The 24,430-nt window shown below is 36.3% G+C and overlaps 1 protein-coding gene and 1 pseudogene across 1 annotated transcript; both read left to right on the forward strand.

The window, feature by feature from the left end:
• Positions 1-8,138: 8,138 nt before the first annotated feature.
• On the forward strand, positions 8,139-14,753 carry LOC143620819 (uncharacterized; annotated as a pseudogene).
• Positions 14,754-15,611: 858 nt separating this feature from the next.
• Positions 15,612-18,618, forward strand: LOC143620820 (uncharacterized). Its single transcript, XM_077092419.1, has 3 exons — positions 15,612-15,720; positions 15,953-17,518; positions 18,044-18,618. The coding sequence occupies exons 1-3, from the start codon at positions 15,612-15,614 to the stop codon at positions 18,616-18,618; spliced, it is 2,250 nt and encodes a 749-aa protein (XP_076948534.1).
• Positions 18,619-24,430: the final 5,812 nt, after the last annotated feature.

Genomic DNA, 24,430 nt, shown 5'->3' on the forward strand with positions numbered 1-24,430 from the left:
TTAAGTCAAGGGTAGATCCGTCATTTCATTTTGTATAATATTTTTACTTTTATATTTAATTCCTTATAACCAAACCAAACCAAACCAAACCAAACCAAACCAAACCAAACCAAACCCACCCCACCCCACCCCACCCTCTCATTTTTCTCCCCTTTCCTTCACAGTCAAACACCTGCAATCTTCCATCAACCTGCCAATTTCGGCCACCGCTTGAAGTCACCTCAACCACAAACAACAGATCCAGCCTTGGTTACCGGTGACGGTGCAGATCCGGCAACCTAAATGTTCCCCACCTCTCCCCCAATTTTGTTCACTGGATTCAACAAACATTGATGACGTCCCGTTCTCGGCGCCGCTTATGGCGGCGTTTATTTCAAAACGTGGTGAAAGAAATCGATTCATGGTATTTGGAAAAATTTGCATCCTCGGCCTTGGGGTGGTTATGGTACGGAACTTTGTTGGTGGCCCAGAGAGCAGCAGCAATCTCTTGATTTGATTTTGACTTAGGTGGGAAGACACTTTTGCATAATTTGATTTGATTTTGATTTTTAAACTAAATTGCAGGATTTGTTTGGACGTGGTGCTTGAACCCGCCGGAAGTAGAGGACGATGGTGGTGGTTGAGACATTGATGGTGGTTGTGGTCCTTGCAGATGAATTAGGTTTTAAGGGTGGGAGAAAATTGGTTTAAAATTTATTAAAATAATAAAGAAACAAAAAGACAGATATATCCTTGACTTAACTTGAAAAAACTAACAAAGTTAGCAAAATGGACGACATTGGCAGTATTTTGGAAACCTCATTGGTTCTATTGCAAAAACTAAACTATTGGATGAAAATCGCATATTTGGCCAAACCTCAGGGACGATATTGGCACTTTACTCTATGTAAAAAATAAACTTTTTGGATTAAATTCACATTATTTGCCAAACCACAAGAATGAAAATGACACTTTACTCGAGAAACTATCTTGATGAATATGGAAGTGTCATTGAACGAACAATAAGTGTCCCCGGATGAGCAACAATTCCAAATAGCCCAGTTTTCAGCCTAAAATACTAACTTTTTATGTCCAAATAATTTATTTAACATCCAAAACACTAGATCCATGATAAAAAAACAACAAACACACGTAAAAATTTTGTAAACAAAAGTTTTGGATGGATTACCTTGATCTTGCTTCCATTGCCATATTGAGGTCCAACCTCAATCCAAGCTCAAATCCAACAATGGTCAATGTTTTAGAAACCAGTATTTTACTCATACCAGATTTAGTTTAAAACCGGTACAACAGGTTGAAGTTAAATATACCGGGAGGTTCAACTGGATTGAATATGCTACCTTGGAATTCCATATATATACAACTTCAGCTCAATAAATAACCCAAAAGTACATTAATAAGCATCACACTTCAACCAAATATCACATGTGAACAATGGTCAAGTCAGATAGAAAGTTTGTACTTTGTATTCGAAATTAGTCAATTTCAAAAGATGTAAATAAACTAACATTGGATTTGCATGATACAAAATTGGTTGATTAAGGAATTGTCGTTTCCGTGTTTACTCGTTTGAATTTTATCGGCTATGTTAAAAGTTATTTTTAAAAAATATGAGCCGCAAAAAATCTCAAAAGTCTCTTGGATTTAAAACCAGTTTGCTGGTTTAAACCGGTATTTTTATGAAAACTATCGGTACGATGTTCTAGAAAACCACCCAAAAACACCGGGCTCTAAATACCAATTACCTTAAGAAAATCCGGTATAATCGGTTCAACCGGTCGGCACGTACCGGTTTTTAAAACACTGACAATGGTCTTCACTTTCTATCTCTATGTTTTTTTATGAAAAGATGAAATATTAAGGTTATAAAGAGAGAGAATATTTTCACTCAGCTCAACTTCGTACATGAAAATAAGTATATTATGTGACAATATCACAACTAAGGTAAACATACAATGTTGTAAAGTTGAGAAAATTGCAAGCATAATTAGTCATTCAAGACCCAAACTAGTTGAATTACAATATTTATTCACCACTTAAACCATACATCTAAATATTAAGTCTAACAAAACAAGAAGATATATCTAACTGAGATCATGTTGTTAAACTCTTTAAAATAAACGACCTTGTAAAACTCGTTAAAGCTTACTAGTTACTTCATTTTTGATCCATTGCAAAAGTCATTGGATTTTGTGTTTCTCATGGTGGAATAATTTCTTGTTAGCAGAAAGCAAGTCTTCTTCATCTTCAATTAAATTTCCATTAGGATATATCACTACTATCATTTCCAAATAAGTAAGAAATCATTTTCTTTTAATATACATGATTATTCCTTCATCACACTTCCACTATTGGTCGAATGCTAGCATAAGCCCAGCCCAACCCAATTTACCCTCATTCCTTTATTGTTCAAAAGTTCAAAACCCTAATTAATGCATCTCCGCCTCTCGACCTTCATTATAGTATAAATGTAAGTCACCACTAACCAAAAGTCCACAACCCTATTACACGTCGCCTCGCCTCTCAACTTCTCTTTACGGTAATTTAACCCTATTCTTTGAAACTGATGGTCGGGTATAAATCATGTATTAATATATGTAATTTTATAGTTTTTTTTAGTTTATTGTTTGAACTACGGTACTTCAAAAGCGTTTTTGTATTTCAGGTCATCATTGAGCATTAAGGATGCAAATTCGTGACATTTATGAGATTGCTTTAGAGTCTTGGGAAGATTGAGTTCGATGCGTGCTTGATTTGGGGTTTAATAATAATAATAATAATGTGCATGCTCGTGGCTGCCTTCTAACTTTCTAAGTTCGGTGGAACTAAAAAAAAACCATGGAGTAGCCCACTAAGGACCCACAAATGAATGAATCATATTGCAGCCCAACAACATGAAAGCTAAAAAATTGAAATACGAGGTTTTTGAATGGGTGGGCGGCTGGTACGAGGTTTTTTGGCAGAGGACTTAATCTTTTTTTTAAAACAACAGTTACAACTTGGAAGAAAAGGGGTTACGCACAAAAGAGAAAAGAAGCACGACTGACTTTTGGACAGCAGTTACAAGATCAAGAACGATGAGAAAGAAAATTAATTTCTTTTGAAATCGGCAGTTATGAGACCAGGGAGGAGAACAACAATTATAAAAGAGGACCAACACCATTGGAGAACAACACTTATCACTTGGACATCCATTCTTGAAGATTACACAACAAAAGAGAAGATGGTCTCCACAACCATGAACGGCTAATCCACCCTTAATCATTCCCGGGTGTAGGGTTTTGTAAGTTTTAGTGTTTTTTCACATCTATGATTTGAGACAATATTTTATGTAATCATTTGGTTTGAATGACATGAATTGAGTAATCTTGTATTATTATGAACTTGCGTTGTTAAGATTTCCTTGCATCATTGACCTCGTAAGATGATAATTGCTATGGTTCTTTATTTGTGTTTAAGGTTGTGAATGCTCTTAATCTATATAACATATATTTGTCCATAATTCATATTGTGAAGGTTTTCCTTGCACCATTTACTTGTGATAGACGAATATTTATGCCTTTCGTTATGAATTATTTGCTACCTAAATAACCATTGTGATTACATGAACTCATTTTTATAGTGTAACTTGCCCGAATTGCTTATAGAACTTGAAACCCGGGTGTGATTCGTTTCATAATCATTGTTTACAACTCAATTATATTTCTTGAAAATTGTTATTTGTTTTCATTAAAACTTAAAAATATAATTATTTCAAATCAAAATCGTATTTGGTCTATACGACTACTCAAAAAAGCTTCATAATTATTAATCAATTAAATTTAGATCACCGACCACAAACTTTTCGTGGTTCGACACCCTTCTTACCCTAACTAGTTTAAGGTGATTAGGAACACATTCTTCTTTATCTTTGACCGGTCCGACGACGACCGATCAAATTTTGGCGCCGTTGCTGGGGAGATTGTGCGCTTGGTGTTTTTAAATTTAGTTAATTTTTTTAGTGATTATCTGTTTAATTATTTTGTTTTATTTATTTATTTATTTATTTATTATTATTTTGTCTTTTCCTCGTTTACACTAGGTTTGTTACGTGTGCAGGTGACAGAAAGTGCATGCGTACCCGATCGACAACAAGAAATTCACCACTTGCTTTTGAACCGGAAATCGAACGATTAGCAAGACAAAACCGAAACCGACAACAAAATTTGCAACCCATTTCACCTAAACCTACAAACATGAGCAACCGTTCAATTGGCCATTAATCCAAACCACAACTCTAATCAAAACCGAAATTCCAACCGAAACCAAAATCCAAATCTCAATAACAACCAAGAAACCCACAACACCAAACTCCTCCCCAACAAAACCTTTTTTCCAACAATGGTGAAGAAAATTATGAAGATGATAATGTTAGCATCCACACATTACACCCGGGAGACACGGGTTACAATGATGATGGTGACGAGTTTTGGTATGCGGATAATTATGGGAATGAAGATTTTAATGATGTCGAGGAGGAATATAATCATGAAGATGGGTATGAGCAAAGCAACAACTATTGGGAGTGGAATGGTAATGAGTATGCGGATTATAGGTACGCGGGCGGATACGGGTTTGATAATATCCCTCCAAACTATAATCAGAGAGGAAACCGGATCAACATCAGCAACAATAATCTTTTTGAACGGTTTCCTAATCCAAACGGAAGGGGTAGAAATCAATTCCAACATGGTGTTCCAATCAACAACCATCCACAGTTTCAAAGAAGACATCATGTGGCACCGGTTCATGGAGTTAATGGTCGGTTTAGACCGGCTATTTCGGATAATACTTCACCTATTGCTCCACCAAGACCGGGTACAAGAGCATTTAAGTCAAGACCCAATTACATAAATGTTCTTCCACATTTTCATGGTATGGCCACCGAGGAACCATACACACATTTGTCCGATTTCTCCGCCATTTGTGGCACAATTGGTGACCAAAACCTTGATCAAGATGAAGTGAAGTTGAGGTTGTTTCAATCATTAAAAGAAAAAGCTAAGAGTTGGTTTATCACTTTACCCGCCAATAGTATTCACTCATGGGATGAAATGCAACAAGTGTTTTTGGATGAATACTATCCTTTGGCGAAGACGGATGAAGCCCGAATGAAGATTCGAACATTCCAACAACAACCGGGCGAATTATTTCACTAGGCGTTTACCCGTTTCAAAGAGTTGTTGAGGAAATGCCCACATCATCAAATTGAGTTATGGGAATTAGTCAAGTGCGTTGTTGATGGGTTAACTGAAGAAGAGATGAAATATTTGAAGTCTACAAGTAGTGGAAATTTATTATCAAGACCCGAAGAAGAAGATTGGGAATTTTTTGAGAAGATGAGTCAAAGCTCCAAAGCCGAGGCATCAGCTAGTCGAAGAGCTAAGCATCCTATTTCAAAATCCAACCCGGATTATGAGACTAAGGAGAAATTGGCATCATTAGAGAGGGAACTAGCTCTCTTGAAAATAAGGAGAAGAAAGATGTTACATCGGTGAAATTTAACGTGTGTGAAAGGTGTGGTGACTTAGGGCATGCGAGTGATAATTGTCCATTTGATGAGGAGGTGTATGAAGAGGTGAATAATGTGTATGGAGATAAGAAGAATTATGACATGAACTCCAACACATATCACCCGGGTTTGAGAAACCATCCTACTTTAGGTATGGTAATGTATCAACTCAATCAAACCCAAATTTTCAAGGATCAAGCCAAAGCGGGAGTTCTTATCAAAACCGCCAACAAAACAATTACAACTCGGGAAATTATCAAAGAAACTCATACAATAACCGAGAAAGTAATTCGTCAAAGAACTACAATCAAGGGAGAAGTCAAAATCAAGACCAAGGTAGTCAATAAAGTTCTACTACTCTTATGACATGATGGCCATGTTGACAAAAATGGCACAAAAACAAGATGAAACCGATAAGAAGTGGTACCAAAGAATGGAGATTCAAGGGAAATCTCAAGCGGCGTTGGAAAAACAAGTGGGGCAATTGGCCGAGGAGGTGGCTTAAATCAAGAAGAGTGTGGGAAAGCTACCGAGTGACACCACAATTAATCCGGGACATCAAATTGCAAGTTCAAAGTTTTCAAAGCATGTCGACGTCAACAAGGTAAGTGTTTTAAGAAATGGTAAGATTTATGATAACAAGGTCAATAATCCACCACAATTCGTTGAAGGTGTGGTGGAAGATGTTGATGAGGAAAGTGATAATGAAATGGAACCAATTTGAAAAGAAAAGCAATCAAAGTTAGTTAATGAGAACCCAAAAGGTAAATTTGTAACTAATGAAAAACCCATCGACATTTTGGAAAAGGACGTGGAGGTTAAAACCCCACCCTTTCCCGAAGCTTTGTTGGACCCAGTAAAAAGGTCACAAACGAATAAAAGGGGCCCACAACAAGATGAAATGTGGGAAGTTTTCAAACAAGTTAAAATTAACCTTCCGTTGATTGATGCAATAAAACAAGTTCCATCATATGCCAAATACTTAAAAGATTTGTGTTCCAAGAAACGGCATCATAAGTTACCTAAGAAAGTTGTTGTGAATGTTAATGTGAGCGCAGTTTTGTCGGGTGCACTTCCACCCAAACTTGAAGATCCGGGAGCACCCTTAATTTCAATTCAAGTTGGTGATTTCAAAATTGAAAGGACGCTCTTGGATCTTGGTGCGAGTATAAGTATTCTCCCGGGAAGTTTATATGATCAATACGATTTCGGCTCGTTACAAAAGGTTGATACAACAGTAGTATTGGCTGATTTGACATTAAAACTTCCAAGGGGAATCTTAACCGATGTTATAGTAAAGGTGGAAGACTTTTATTTTCCTGTTGATTTTTTGGTACTTGATTATGTTTCTAGTATACAGGGAAAACAACCAAATGTTATCTTGGGAAGACCATTTTTGGCAACATCCCATGCCCACATAGATTGTGCACATGGAACGGTGGATATGACATTTGGTAATCATAAACTTCGTTTAAATATGTTTTCTAACAATACTAATTCTCTTTTTAATGATGAGTGCTTCATGGCCGATATCATTGACGGGTGTATCGCGGAGAGTAGTTTTGTTTTTGACAGGTTTGAACAGGAGTTGCAGGAGAGCTTAAGTGATGAAGAAAAGAAGGTTGAGGTCATGGCAATCAAAGAGGGTAGACCGCTATGGACCCATCAAGTGGAGAACTTACACGACAGCATTGACACAAAATTGAAGCCATCATTGGAGGAACCGCCAAAAGTGGAGTTGAAGGAATTACCAAAGCATCTTAAGTATACTTTCGTGGGTGACAACAATACTCTATCGGTCATAATTGCATCAAATTTAACTAAGGACCAAGAGAGTAAGTTGATGGAAGTTTTGGTCACTCACAAGGCGGCAATTGGTTGGACAATTGCCGATTTGAAAGGTATTAGTCCCGCAATCGTCATGCACAAAATCATCACGGACCCAAATGTTACACCATCTCATGATGCACAAAGAAGGTTGAATCCTAACACGAGGGAAGTTGTCAAGAAGGAAGTATTGAAGTGGTTGGACGCGGGTATCATTTACCCGATTTCGGATAGTACATGGGTAAGTCCAACACAAACCGTACCCAAAAAGGCGGGCATTCAATTCGTTAAAAACGACTCAGGTGAGGAGGTAGCCACCCGACCGGTAACCGGGTGGAGAATTTGTATTGATTATAGAAAACTTAATGCAGCTACTTCAAAGGACCATTTCCCTTTACCGTTCATTGATCAAATTGTGGAGAAGTTATCAGGTCAGGAATTTTATTGTTTTCTTGATGGTTATTCAGGTTATAATCAGATTGCTATTCATCCCGAAGATCAACAAAAGACCACATTTACATGTCCTTATGGTACTTTAGCATTTAGGCGAATGCCATTTGGATTATGTAATGCCCCCGCCACCTTTCAAAGGTGTATGATGAGTATCTTTTCGGATATGGTGGGGGAGTCTTTGGAAATTTTCATGGACGATATCTCTATTTTTGGCTCATCTTTTGATTCGTGTCTAATTCAATTGGAAAAAATGTTAAAAAGGTGTGTCGAGACAAATTTGGTATTGAGTTGGGAATAGAGTCATTTCATGGTCCAAGAAGGGATTGTGTTGGGCCATGTGATTTCAAGCCGTGGGATTGAGGTAGATCATGCAAAAGTACAAGTTATATCCACCTTACCTCATCCCACGAATGTTAAGGGTATTAGATCGTTCTTAGGTCATGCGGGATTTTATAGGAGGTTTATTAAAGGATTTAATTCTATAACAAAACCTTTATGTAATTTACTATTAAAAGATGCTCCTTTTGTTTTTAATGAAGAATGTATTGAAGCTTTTAACATTTTGAAACAAAAATTGGTTGAAGCCCCAATTTTGCAATCACCTGATTGGTCTTTACCATTTGAAATCATGTGCGATGCGAGTGATTATGCAATTGGGCTGTTTTGGGTCAAAGGGTTGATAAGAAACCCATGGAAATATATTATGCAAGTAAAACTCTTTCTAATGCACAACTTAATTATACAACAACAGAAAACGAATTACTTGCGGTAGTATATGCTTTGGATAAATTTCGTTCTTATATTTGGGGTAGCAAAGTCATTATATATTCTGACCACAGTGCTCTCAGGTACCTCATGGAGAAAAAGGAAGTAAAGCCACGATTGATTAGGTGGATCTTGTTGTTACAAGAATTTGATGCTGAAATCCAAGACAAGAAAGGGAGTAAAAACGTGGTGGCTGACCACTTGTCAAGAATTATAGTGGGAGAGGACGAGACAAGCAAACCAATTAATGAATCTTTCCCAGATGAACATATTTTGTCAATATCTAGATTACCTTGGTTTGCTAACATTGTGAATTATTTGGCCACATGTGTTACACCCGAACATTGGAGCAAAAAGAAGAAAATCCATTTTAAGTGACAAGCGAAACAATACATTTGGGATGAACCAGATTTGTTCAAAAAAGGAGCAGATTAAATGATTCGGAGATGTGTACCAGAAGACGAGATCCCAAGTGTCTTAGCGCATGTGCATTCACTTGCATGTGGTGGTCATTTTAGTGGCCAGAAAGCAGGACATAAAATTCTCTCATGTGGTCTTTTCTGACCCACGTTATTTAAAGATGCTATTGAGTTTGCAAAGCATTGTGTCAAATGCCAACAATTAGGGAGTGTATCAAAAAGGAATGAGATGCCCATGAATCTGATTTTAGTTGTAGACATCTTTGATGTTTGGGGAATCGATTTCATGGGACCATTCCCAAATTCTTTTGGTAATTTATACATCTTAGTGGCAGTTGACTATGTGTCAAAATGGGTTGAGGCAATAGCCACTAGGACAAACGACCATACCGTGGTGTGCAATTTTGTCCAAACAAACATTTTTTCAAGGTTTGGGCTCCCTCGGGTCATCATTAGTGATGGGGGATCCCATTTTAAAAATTTTAAATTTGGAAAATTGCTTAAACGGTATGGTGTTGACCATCGAATTGCAACTCCCTACCACCCTCAAACGAGTGGTCAAGTGGAAGTATCCAATAGGCAAATTAATGAAATCTTGCAAAAAACTGTAAGGGCAGACCGAAAGGATTGGTCCACTAAGTTTACTAATGCTTTATGGGCTTATCGTACGGCTTACAAAACGCCTATTGGTACTACCCCTTATCGGTTGGTATATGGAAAAAGTTGTCATTTACCGGTTGAGTTAGCTTATCGTGCATTTTGGGATATTAAAGAAGTTAACATGAGTTATGATGATGCAGGTCATGAAAGAAAATTAAATTTGTGTGAGTTAGAAGAATTGAGAAACGAGGCATATGATTGTGCTTCCACGTACAAAGACAAGATGAAGAAAGTGCATGATGCCAAGATCCGAAAGAAGATGTTTGAAGTAGGACAGAAAGTTTGGCTTTATAACTCGAGGATGGAGTTCTTTCCGGGAAAGTTAAAAAGTAAATGGATGGGCCCGTTTGTCATCATGCGTGTTGGGAATTACGGTGATATCGAGTCGAAAATTTGAAGGACCACAATAAGCAAGTCGTGAATGGTCATCGCTTAAAACCGTATCTTGATGGAAGCGACATTAACAGAACGGAAAAGGAATTGGTGAGCTTTCTTGAAGTTTCACCGGTTTATGAAACAGGTTAATCACGGGCCAGGTAATACCGGGCGGGTAACAAACCATCCGATTGTATTTTTTATTTTGTGTGTATTTAATTATTTTGAGTTTTTCTTAATTACTTTACACATGTTCTAAAAAAAAATGGACAAAAAGATTTTTAATATTTTTTAGGATTTTAATTTTACTATAGTGTGTTTACAAAAAGTTGTTCTTTTCTAATGTAGAATTTAAAAAAAAAAAAGACCCGGTCGTGTGGGAATTTGACCCGGCCGTGTCAGCATTCTGACCAAAAAGAAATAAAAGTGAAAAAAATTTGACCCGGCCGTGTGGGAATTTGACCCGGCCGTGTCGACGTTCTGTCCAAAAAAAAAATAAAAGAAAAAAATTTCTTTTCTTTTTAATTTTGCTTGGTGCTATAGATGCTTGTCAATAGATTTAACTCGTTCAACAAAGCAAATTATGGAGATAATAACTTTAGCCTTGCATGCTTCTATGCGTATTAAGAATCTTGAAGAGTATGGTTGAGTCTTTGAAGAAGACGAGTCAACCCAAGCCAAGGACAAACTGAAGTTGCTCAAATCAGGTGCTCTCATTTCCATGCTTTGCTTTGTCATTCTAGCTAACTTTGCTTTGTTGAAATTTTTTTTGTGACCATTGCATCCCGACTTTAAATTAATATATTCAATCAAATTTTAACCCCGTCCTCGTTAATGCTCTTTTAAAAGCTAAATTTTTAACATTGAGGACAATGTTAACCTCAATTGTGGGATGGGAGAAAAATTGAAAATTTTTATTTGCCTTATGGTAGCTTGAATGTGCGCAAAAGCCGAAATTATAAATTGTTAATTATTGTTATTAATGCCAAGTTAAAGGTTTTTGGTTATGGTTAGTTGTTAAGCTTCTCGAAAATATTCTTATCAAATATTTTTCAAAAGGGAAAATAAAAAAGGACCGTTTAGATGGGGATAACGAGTCATGGGGACGGGTACACATGTTTCACATCGGCAGCCTATTTCCTTCTGTGCGTGTGTGAGATTTGCCTTATATATAATACACATATAATATATAGATATATACACATGTCATATGAGTGCTATAAAGAGTGTAACCAGTATGTTCATGATATCTAGAACTTGTTTGTCATATGCATATCAAGATCTTAATACCATCACCTGTATGAAGAAATAGGACTGTAGAAACCCACATATAATGGCCTTTACATAAAAAAAAAAAAACTCCAAACCTACATTATCCCCTAGGAGCCAAATTTATGCCTTTTCCCTTTCATTTATTAAACCCATATTACAAGCCGTATTAGCCTTGGCCTTTTGTTTTAAACCCTGTGGATGAAATCCGGTATATTAGAAATGTATATAGTCAGTTTATTGAGCATGTACGTATGTCTCGAGTCAGTTGTTTCTATATATTGATGTCAGTAATCTTTAAAAAAAAAGAAAAAGAAAAAAATGAAAAAAAAAGAAAAAAAAATTAAAAAAAAAATCAGAAAAACTCAAAAAGAGTTACTATCGGTTGTAAATAGCAGTCAGTTTATTAGTTTTGAATTTTTGTTAACTGTTTAAATAAATTGGGTTTCATCCACCATAAGTCACTAAATAATTCCTATTCCATACCCGAGCCTAAGCCACAACAAAATCTTTAGTCCTATTCTTTATCCAACTAGTGGTTAATGGGTGGAGATATGACTAGCTTGCAAGCTTATTACTTTGTGTTCATACTTGGTATAGAGGGCAGAGAGATACTAGCACACTTTTTGCTGGTCCAGATATTATACCGAGAGCAGAGAGATAGGTATTTATGAGGGGTGTGAAAATGTGTGCCTTAACCGGAAACAAAGTAAACTTGTTTAGGCAGTTCCATTGTTTTTAAATTCATTATTAAATTTTTTGGTGGGTTATCAATCTTTAAAGTGTCAGTCTTGAGAATTGGGTATGACCTTAGACCTTATTAGTATTAATGATAATAATTGATAAACCATCGATAAAGGCGTAAGTGTTGCATGATAGTTTGCTTGAGGGCAAGCAAATGGTAAGTGTGGGAATGTGATGGTCGGGTATAAATCATGTATTAATATATGTTATTTTATAGTTTTTATTTAGTTTATTGTTTGAACTACGGTACTTCAAAAGCGTTTTTGTATTTCAGGTCATCATTGAGCATTAAGGATGCAAATTCATGACATTTTTGAGCTTGCTTTAGAGTATCGGGAAGATTGAGTTCGATGTGTGCTTGATTTGGGGTTTAATAATAATAATAATAATGTGCATGCTCGTGGCTGCCTTCTAACTTTCTAAGTTCGGTGGAACTAAAAAAAAAACCATGGAGTAGCCCACTAAGGACCCACAAATGAATGAATCATATTGCAGCCCAACAACATGAAAGCTAAAAAATTGAAATACGAGGTTTTTGAATGGGTGGGCGGCTGGTACGAGGTTTTTTGGCAGAGGACTTAATCTTTTTTTTAAAACAACAGTTACAACTTGGAAGAAAAGGGGTTACGCACAAAAGAGAAAAGAAGCACGACTGACTTTTGGACAGCAGTTACAAGATCAAGAACGATGAGAAAGAAAATTAATTTCTTTTGAAATCGGCAGTTATGAGACCAGGGAGGAGAACAACAATTATAAAAGAGGACCAACACCATTGGAGAACAACACTTATCACTTGGACATCCATTCTTGAAGATTACACAACAAAAGAGAAGATGGTCTCCACAACCATGAACGGCTAATCCACCCTTAATCATTCCCGGGTGTAGGGTTTTGTAAGTTTTAGTGTTTTTTCACATCTATGATTTGAGACAATATTTTATGTAATCATTTGGTTTGAATGACATGAATTGAGTAATCTTGTATTATTATGAACTTGCGTTGTTAAGATTTCCTTGCATCATTGACCTCGTAAGATGATAATTGCTATGGTTCTTTATTTGTGTTTAAGGTTGTGAATGCTCTTAATCTATATAACATATATTTGTCCATAATTCATATTGTGAAGGTTTTCCTTGCACCATTTACTTGTGATAGACGAATATTTATGCCTTTCGTTATGAATTATTTGCTACCTAAATAACCATTGTGATTACATGAACTCATTTTTATAGTGTAACTTGCCCGAATTGCTTATAGAACTTGAAACCCGGGTGTGATTCGTTTCATAATCATTGTTTACAACTCAATTATATTTCTTGAAAATTGTTATTTGTTTTCATTAAAACTTAAAAATATAATTATTTCAAATCAAAATCGTATTTGGTCTATACGACTACTCAAAAAAGCTTCATAATTATTAATCAATTAAATTTAGATCACCGACCACAAACTTTTCGTGGTTCGACACCCTTCTTACCCTAACTAGTTTAAGGTGATTAGGAACACATTCTTCTTTATTTTTGACCGGTCCGACGACGACCGATCAAATTTTGGCGCCGTTGCTGGGGAGATTGTGCGCTTGGTGTTTTTAAATTTAGTTAATTTTTTTAGTGATTATCTGTTTAATTATTTTGTTTTATTTATTTATTTATTATTATTATTTTGTCTTTTCCTCGTTTACACTAGGTTTGTTACGTGTGCAGGTGACAGAAAGTGCATGCGTACCCGATCGACAACAAGAAATTCACCACTTGCTTTTGAACCGGAAATCGAACGATTAGCAAGACAAAACCGAAACCGACAACAAAATTTGCAACCCATTTCACCTAAACCTACAAACATGAGCAACCGTTCAATTGGCCATTAATCCAAACCACAACTCTAATCAAAACCGAAATTCCAACCGAAACCAAAATCCAAATCTCAATAACAACCAAAGAAACCCACAACACCAAACTCCTCCCCAACAAAACCTTTTTTCCAACAATGGTGAAGAAAATTATGAAGATGATAATGTTAGCATCCACACATTACACCCAGGAGACACGGGTTACAATGATGATGGTGACGAGTTTGGGTATGCGGATAATTATGGGAATGAAGATTCTAATGATGTCGAGGAGGAATATAATCATGAAGATGGGTATGAGCAAAGCAACAACTATTGGGAGTGGAATGGTAATGAGTATGCGGATTATAGGTACGCGGGCGGATACGGGTTTGATAATATCCCTCCAAACTATAATCAGAGAGGAAACCGGATCAACATCAGCAACAATAATCTTTTTGAACGGTTTCCTAATCCAAACGGAAGGGGTAGAAATCAATTCCAACATGGTGTTCCAATCAACAACCATCCACAGTTTCAAAGAAGACATCATGTGGCACCGGTTCATGGAGTTAATGGTCGGTTTAGACCGGCTATTTCGGATAATACTTCACCTATTGCTCCACCAAGACCGGGTACAAGAGCATTTAAGTCAAGACCCAATTACATAAATGTTCTTCCACATTTTCATGGTATGGCCACCGAGGAACCATACACACATTTGTCCGATTTCTCCGCCATTTGTGGCACAATTGGTGACCAAAACCTTGATCAAGATGAAGTGAAGTTGAGGTTGTTTCAATCATTAAAAGACAAAGCTAAGAGTTGGTTTATCACTTTACCCGCCAATAGTATTCACTAATGGGATGAAATGCAACAAGTGTTTTTGGATGAATACTATTCTTTGGCGAAGACGGATGAAGCCCGAATGAAGATTCGAACAGTCCAACAACAACCGGGCGAATTATTTCACTAGGCGTTTACCCGTTTCAAAGAGTTGTTGAGGAAATGCCCACATCATCAAATTGAGTTATGGGAATTAGTCAAGTGCGTCGTTGATGGGTTAACTGAAGAAGAGATGAAATATTTGAAGTCTACAAGTAGTGGAAATTTATTATCAAGACCCGAAGAAGAAGATTGGGAATTTTTTGAGAAGATGAGTCAAAGCTCCAAAGCCGAGGCATCAGCTAGTCGAAGAGCTAAGCATCCTATTTCAAAATCCAACCCGGATTATGAGACTAAGGAGAAATTGGCATCATTAGAGAGGGAACTAGCTCTCTTGAAAAATAAGGAGAAGAAAGATGTTACATCGGTGAAATTTAACGTGTGTGAAAGGTGTGGTGACGTAGGGCATGCGAGTGATAATTGTCCATTTGATGAGGAGGTGTATGAAGAGGTGAATAATGTGTATGGAGATAAGAAGAATTATGACATGAACTCCAACACATATCACCCGGGTTTGAGAAACCATCCTAACTTTAGGTATGGTAATGTATCAACTCAATCAAACCCAAATTTTCAAGGATCAAGCCAAAGCGGGAGTTCTTATCAAAACCGCCAACAAAACAATTACAACTCGGGAAATTATCAAAGAAACTCATACAATAACCGAGAAAGTAATTCGTCAAAGAACTACAATCAAGGGAGAAGTCAAAATCAAGACCAAGGTAGTCAATAAAGTTCTACTACTCTTGATGACATGATGGCCATGTTGACAAAAATGGCACAAAAACAAGATGAAACCGATAAGAAGTGGTCCCAAAGAATGGAGATTCAAGGGAAATCTCAAGCGGCGTTGGAAAAAACAAGTGGGGCAATTGGCCGAGGAGGTGGCTTAAATCAAGAAGAGTGCGGGAAAGCTACCGAGTGACACCACAATTAATCCGGGACATCAAATTGCAAGTTCAAAGTTTTCAAAGCATGCCGACGTCAACAAGGTAAGTGTTTTAAGAAATGGTAAGATTTATGATAACAAGGTCAATAATCCACCACAATTCGTTGAAGGTGTGGTGGAAGATGTTGATGAGGAAAGTGATAATGAAATGGAACCAATTTGAAAAGAAAAGCAATCAAAGTTAGTTAATGAGAACCCAAAAGGTAAATTTGTAACTAATGAAAAACCCATCGACATTTTGGAAAATGATGTGGAGGTTAAAACCCCACCCTTTCCCGAAGCTTTGTTGGACCCAGTAAAAAGGTCACAAACTAATAAAAGGGGCCCACAACAAGATGAAATGTGGGAAGTTTTCAAACAAGTTAAAATTAACCTTCCGTTGATTGATGCAATAAAACAAGTTCCATCATATGCCAAATACTTAAAAGATTTGTGTACCAAGAAACGGCATCATAAGTTACCTAAGAAAGTTGTTGTGAATGTTAATGTGAGCGCAGTTTTGTCGGGTGCACTTCCACCCAAACTTGAAGATCCGGGAGCACCCTTAATTTCAATTCAAGTTGGTGATTTCAAAATTGAAAGGGCGCTCTTGGATCTTGGTGCGAGTATAAGTATTCTCCCGGGAAGTTTATATGATCAATACGATTTCGGCCCGTTACAAAAGGTTGATACAACAGTAGTATTGGCTGATTTGACATTAAAACTTCCAAGGGGAATCTTAACCGATGTTATAGTAAAGGTGGAAGACTTTTATTTTCCTGTTGATTTTTTGGTACTTGATTATGTTTCTAGTATACAGGGAAAACAACCAAATGTTATCTTGGGAAGACCATTTTTGGCAACATCCCATGCCCACATAGATTGTGCACATGGAACGGTGGATATGACATTTGGTAATCATAAGCTTCGTTTAAATATGTTTTCTAACAATACTAATTCTCTTTTTAATGATGAGTGCTTCATGGCCGATATCATTGACGGGTGTATCGCGGAGAGTAGTTTTGTTTTTGACAGGTTTGAACAGGAGTTGCAGGAGAGCTTAAGTGATGAAGAAAAGAAGGTTGAGGTCATGGCAATCAAAGAGGGTAGACCGCTATGGACCCATCAAGTGGAGAACTTACACGACAGCATTGACACAAAATTGAAGCCATCATTGGAGGAACCGCCAAAAGTGGAGTTGAAGGAATTACCAAAGCATCTTAAGTATGCTTTCGTGGGTGACAACAATACTCTACCGGTCATAATTGCATCAAATTTAACTAAGGACCAAGAGAGTAAGTTGATGGAAGTTTTGGTCACTCACAAGGCGGCAATTGGTTGGACAATTGCCGATTTGAAAGGTATTAGTCCCGCAATCGTCATGCACAAAATCATCACGGACCCAAATGTTACACCATCTCATGATGCACAAAAAAGGTTGAATCCTAACATGAGGGAAGTTGTCAAGAAGGAAGTATTGAAGTGGTTGGACGCGGGTATCATTTACCCGATTTCGGATAGTACATGGGTAAGTCCAACACAAACCGTACCCAAAAAGGCGGGCATTCAATTCGTTAAAAACGACTCAGGTGAGGAGGTAGCCACCCGACCGGTAACCGGGTGGAGAATTTGTATTGATTATAGAAAACTTAATGCAGCTACTTCAAAGGACCATTTCCCTTTACCGTTCATTGATCAAATTGTGGAGAAGTTATCAGGTCAGGAATTTTATTGTTTTCTTGATGGTTATTCAGGTTATAATCAGATTGCTATTCATCCCGAAGATCAACAAAAGACCACATTTACATGTCCTTATGGTACTTTCGCATTTAGGAGAATGCCATTTGGATTATGTAATGCCCCCGCCACCTTTCAAAGGTGTATGATGAGTATCTTTTCGGATATGGTGGGGGAGTCCTTGGAAATCTTCATGGATGATTTCTCTATTTTTGGCTCATCTTTTGATTCGTGTTTAATTCAATTGGAAAAAATGTTAAAAAGGTGTGTCGAGACAAATTTGGTATTGAGTTGGGAATAGAGTCATTTCATGGTCCAAGAAGGGATTGTGTTGGGCCATGTGATTTCAAGCCGTGGGATTGAGGTAGATCATGCAAAAGTACAAGTTATATCCACCTTACCTCATCCCACGAATGTTAAGGGTATTAGATCGTTCTTAGGTCATGCGGGATTTTATAGGAGGTTTATTAAAGGATTTAATTCTATAGCAAAACCTTTATGTAATTTACTATTAAAAGATGCTCCTTTTGTTTTTAATGAAGAATGTATTGAAGCTTTTAACATTTTGAAACAAAAATTGGTTGAAGCCCCAATTTTGCAATCACCTGATTGGTCTTTACCATTTGAAATCATGTGCGATGCGAGTGATTATGCAATTGGGGCTGTTTTGGGTCAAAGGGTTGATAAGAAACCCATGACAATATATTATGCAAGTAAAACTCTTTCTGATGCACAACTTAATTATACAACAACAGAAAACGAATTACTTGCGGTAGTATATGCTTTGGATAAATTTCGTTCTTATATTTGGGGTAGCAAAGTCATTATATATTCTGACCACAGTGCTCTCAGGTACCTCATGGAGAAAAAGGAAGTAAAGCCACGATTGATTAGGTGGATCTTGTTGTTACAAGAATTTGATGCTGAAATCCAAGACAAGAAAGGGAGTGAAAACGTGGTGGCCGACCACTTGTCAAGAATTATAGTAGGAGGGGACGAGACAAGCAAACCAATTAATGAATCTTTCCCAGATGAACATATTTTGTCAATATCTAGATTACCTTGGTTTGCTAACATTGTGAATTATTTGGCCACAGGTGTTACACCTGAACATTAGAGCAAAAAGAAGAAAATCCATTTTAAGTGACAAGCGAAACAATACATTTGGGATGAACCAGATTTGTTCAAAAAAGGAGCAGATTAAATGATTCGGAGATGTGTACCAGAAGACGAGATCCCAAGTGTCTTAGCGCATGTGCATTCACTTGCATGTGGTGGTCATTTTAGTGGCCAGAAAGCAGGACATAAAATTCTCTCATGTGGTCTTTTCTGACCCACGTTATTTAAAGATGCTATTGAGTTTGCAAAGCATTGTGTCAAATGCCAACAATTAGGGAGTGTATCAAAAAGGAATGAGATGCCCATGAATCTGATTTTAGTTGTAGACATCTTTGATGTTTGGGGAATCGATTTCATGGGACCATTCCCAAATTCTTTTGGTAATTTATACATCTTAGTGGCAGTTGACTATGTGTCAAAATGGGTTGAGGCAATAGCCACTAGGACAAACGACCATACCGTGGTGTGCAATTTTGTCCAAACAAACATTTTTTCAAGGTTTGGGCTCCCTCGGGTCACCATTAGTGATGGGGGATCCCATTTTAAAAATTTTAAATTTGGAAAATTGCTTAAACGGTATGGTGTTGACCATCGAATTGCAACTCCCTACCACCCTCAAACGAGTGGTCAAGTGGAAGTATCCAATAGGCAAATTAATGAAATCTTGCAAAAAACTGTAAAGGCAGACCGAAAGGATTGGTCCACTAAGTTGACTAATGCTTTATGGGCTTATCGTACGGCTTACAAAACGCCTATTGGTACTACCCCTTATCGGTTGGTATATGGAAAAAGTTGTCATTTACCGGTTGAGTTAGCTTATCGTGCATTTTGGGATATTAAAGAAGTTAACATGAGTTATGATGATGCAGGTCATGAAAGAAAATTAAATTTGTGTGAGTTAGAAGAATTGAGAAACGAGGCATATGATTGTGCTTCCACGTACAAAGACAAGATGAAGAAAGTTCATGATGCCAAGATCCGAAAGAAGATGTTTGAAGTAGGACAGAAAGTTTGGCTTTATAACTCGAGGATGGAGTTCTTTCCGGGAAAGTTAAAAAGTAAATGGATGGGCCCGTTTGTCATCATGCGTGTTGGGAATTACGGTGATATCGAGTCGAAAATTTGAAGGACCACAATAAGCAAGTCGTGAATGGTCATCGCTTAAAACCGTATCTTGATGGAAGCGACATTAACAGAACGGAAAAGGAATTGGTGAGCTTTCTTGAAGTTTCACCGGTTTATGAAACAGGTTAATCACGGGCCAGGTAATACCGGGCGGGTAACAAACCATCCGATTGTATTTTTTATTTTGTGTGTATTTAATTATTTTGAGTTTTTCTTAATTACTTTACACATGTTCTAAAAAAAAATGGACAAAAAGATTTTTAATATTTTTTAGGATTTTAATTTTACTATAGTGTGTTTACAAAAAGTTGTTCTTTTCTAATGTAGAATTTAAAAAAAAAAAAGACCCGGTCGTGTGGGAATTTGACCCGGCCGTGTCAGCATTCTGACCAAAAAGAAATAAAAGTGAAAAAAATTTGACCCGGCCGTGTGGGAATTTGACCCGGCCGTGTCGACGTTCTGTCCAAAAAAAAAATAAAAGAAAAAAATTTCTTTTCTTTTTAATTTTGCTTGGTGCTATAGATGCTTGTCAATAGATTTAACTCGTTCAACAAAGCAAATTATGGAGATAATAACTTTAGCCTTGCATGCTTCTATGCGTATTAAGAATCTTGAAGAGTATGGTTGAGTCTTTGAAGAAGACGAGTCAACCCAAGCCAAGGACAAACTGAAGTTGCTCAAATCAGGTGCTCTCATTTCCATGCTTTGCTTTGTCATTCTAGCTAACTTTGCTTTGTTGAAATTTTTTTTGTGACCATTGCATCCCGACTTTAAATTAATATATTCAATCAAATTTTAACCCCGTCCTCGTTAATGCTCTTTTAAAAGCTAAATTTTTAACATTGAGGACAATGTTAACCTCAATTGTGGGATGGGAGAAAAATTGAAAATTTTTATTTGCCTTATGGTAGCTTGAATGTGCGCAAAAGCCGAAATTATAAATTGTTAATTATTGTTATTAATGCCAAGTTAAAGGTTTTTGGTTATGGTTAGTTGTTAAGCTTCTCGAAAATATTCTTATCAAATATTTTTCAAAAGGGAAAATAACAAAGGACCGTTTAGATGGGGATAACGAGTCATGGGGACGGGTACACATGTTTCACATCGGCAGCCTATTTCCTTCTGTGCGTGTGTGAGATTTGCCTTATATATAATACACATATAATATATAGATATATACACATGTCATATGAGTGCTATAAAGAGTGTAACCAGTATGTTCATGATATCTAGAACTTGTTTGTCATATGCATATCAAGATCTTAATACCATCACCTGTATGAAGAAATAGGACTGTAGAAACCCACATATAATGGCCTTTACATAAAAAAAAAAAAACTCCAAACCTACATTATCCCCTAGGAGCCAAATTTATGCCTTTTCCCTTTCATTTATTAAACCCATATTACAAGCCGTATTAGCCTTGGCCTTTTGTTTTAAACCCTGTGGATGAAATCCGGTATATTAGAAATGTATATAGTCAGTTTATTGAGCATGTACGTATGTCTCGAGTCAGTTGTTTCTATATATTGATGTCAGTAATCTTTAAAAAAAAAGAAAAAGAAAAAAATGAAAAAAAAAGAAAAAAAAATTAAAAAAAAAATCAGAAAAACTCAAAAAGAGTTACTATCGGTTGTAAATAGCAGTCAGTTTATTAGTTTTGAATTTTTGTTAACTGTTTAAATAAATTGGGTTTCATCCACCATAAGTCACTAAATAATTCCTATTCCATACCCGAGCCTAAGCCACAACAAAATCTTTAGTCCTATTCTTTATCCAACTAGTGGTTAATGGGTGGAGATATGACTAGCTTGCAAGCTTATTACTTTGTGTTCATACTTGGTATAGAGGGCAGAGAGATACTAGCACACTTTTTGCTGGTCCAGATATTATACCGAGAGCAGAGAGATAGGTATTTATGAGGGGTGTGAAAATGTGTGCCTTAACCGGAAACAAAGTAAACTTGTTTAGGCAGTTCCATTGTTTTTAAATTCATTATTAAATTTTTTGGTGGGTTATCAATCTTTAAAGTGTCAGTCTTGAGAATTGGGTATGACCTTAGACCTTATTAGTATTAATGATAATAATTGATAAACCATCGATAAAGGCGTAAGTGTTGCATGATAGTTTGCTTGAGGGCAAGCAAATGGTAAGTGTGGGAATGTGATGGTCGGGTATAAATCATGTATTAATATATGTTATTTTATAGTTTTTATTTAGTTTATTGTTTGAACTACGGTACTTCAAAAGCGTTTTTGTATTTCAGGTCATCATTGAGCATTAAGGATGCAAATTCATGACATTTTTGAGCTTGCTTTAGAGTATCGGGAAGATTGAGTTCGATGCGCGCTTGATTTGGGGTTTAATAATAATAATAATATTGTGCATGCTCATGGCTGCCTTCTAACTTTCTAAGTTCGGTGGAACTAAAAAAAAACCATGGAGTAGCCCACTAAGGACCCACAAATGAATGAATCATATTGCAGCCCAACAACATGAAAGCTAAAAAATTGAAATACGAGGTTTTTGAATGGGTGGGCGGCTGGTACGAGGTTTTTTGGCAGAGGACTTGATCTTTTTTTTAAAACAACAGTTACAACTTGGAAGAAAAGGGGTTACGCACAAAAGAGAAAAGAAGCACGACTGACTTTTGGACAGCAGTTACAAGATCAAGAACGATGAGAGAAAATTAATTTCTTTTGAAATCGGCAGTTATGAGACCAGGGAGGAGAACAACAATTATAAAAGAGGACCAACACCATTGGAGAACAACACTTATCACTTGGACATCCATTCTTGAAGATTACACAACAAAAGAGAAGATGGTCTCTACAACCATGAACGGCTAATCCACCCTTAATCATTCCCGGGTGTAGGGTTTTGTAAGTTTTAGTGTTTTTTCACATCTATGATTTGAGACAATATTTTATGTAATCATTTGGTTTGAATGACATGAATTGAGTAATCTTGTATTATTATGAACTTGCGTTGTTAAGATTTCCTTGCATCATTGACCTCGTAAGATGATAATTGCTATGGTTCTTTATTGGTGTTTAAGGTTGTGAATGCTCTTAATCTATATAGCATATATTTGTCCATAATTCATATTGTGAAGGTTTTCCTTGCACCATTTACTTGTGATAGACGAATATTGATGCCTTTCGTTATGAATTATTTGCTACCTAAATAACCATTGTGATTACTTGAACTCATTTTTATAGTGTAACTTGCCCGAATTGCTTATAGAACTTGAAACCCGGATGTGATTTGTTTCATAATCATTGTTTACAACTCAATTATATTTCTTGAAAATTGTTATTTGTTTTCATTAAAACTTAAAATATAATTATTTCAAATCAAAATCGTATTTGGTCTATACGACTACTCAAAAAAGCTTCATAATTATTAATCAATTAAATTTAGATCACCGACCACAAACTTTTCGTGGTTCGACACCCTTCTTACCCTAACTAGTTTAAGGTGATTAGGAATACATTCTTCTTTATCTTTGACCGGTCCGACGACGACCGATCAGAAACCCGCCTCTCGGCCACTCATTTGTAATTTCTAACACTTTTACACATGAAACTTTCTCATTATGAGTTAATTTTTTATGGCTATCCTTAAATCTGTTGATTAAATGCTAAACCGTGACAATCCTGATTTTGGTTTGTCCCATGTATATGCTGCATTTGTTCACAAAATTATATTCTTTAATTTGTTTCTATCTAATCAATTGAAACTAGTAATTGCATACGATATTTTGTTTATAAAATTAGAATTGCCTTTTTGATAGGTAAAAAAGTTTCATATCTTCTTTGTTTTAACTTCAACTTCAATAGAAGATTATGGTGTTTGCAGTTTCCATTTGCATATTCTCTGACTTCAATGTGAATTTGAAATTTTTAATTGAATTCCGTTTTTAGGATTTTAACCAAATTCAGTTCGTTAGATAATTCCGAATTCAGATTGGTTTAGGCATAAGAAAATTTAAATCCGAATAAATGATCAAAGTAACTGAAAATTTGAACCTATCTCACACTAAAGTGCGTTTTCTTTTAAAAAAACGTATTGATATGTGATTAGACAAAATTGAATGGTTTAAAAAATCATAACAAATCTAGTGGATGTCCTTTTGATCATACGTTCCGCTTATATCTATTTGTTTTTATTATTTTTCTAATTTGGTGATGTATGGTAAATGTCATCAGCTAACAGCTCAAAAGCGACCAAAGAAGGGTTTCAACGTAAGTAGATGACTATCTGTTTGTCATTATCAAGCTGCTGCTGCTTGTTAAACGAAACTATATTTGCTAGGGTTTAGCGGATGATGATTCTGACCAAATTGAGAAGGACTGTAAGAAATTTCCTTCCTCATTTGATATTTTAACTTCAAGGAAATGTCGTGAGTCGGGATTGGAGTCGGTGAGTTCATCCAGTCTTTTGTTAGTTATCTATTTCATTAAATTTTATTATTTTATGTCACTTCTAAAATTCACTTATTTTCATGCTTGTAGTCGTTACCCGAGGAACTTGAAACATATGCAAATGATTTATCACCTAGTAAAATCGTTCCTATGATTCGTCCTGGTACTTACAAACCTCGCACTCCCTTAGAACTTCTAAATCAGAAATATGTGATGAAAGATAAATTTGACAACAAGAAATTCATTACACTATTACAT

The sequence above is a fragment of the Bidens hawaiensis genome, unplaced genomic scaffold (genome assembly GCF_021521415.1).
Source record: "Bidens hawaiensis isolate Kalapana, Puna unplaced genomic scaffold, B.hawaiensis_p1.1 tig00002717_1, whole genome shotgun sequence".
NCBI lineage: Eukaryota > Viridiplantae > Streptophyta > Magnoliopsida > Asterales > Asteraceae > Bidens > Bidens hawaiensis.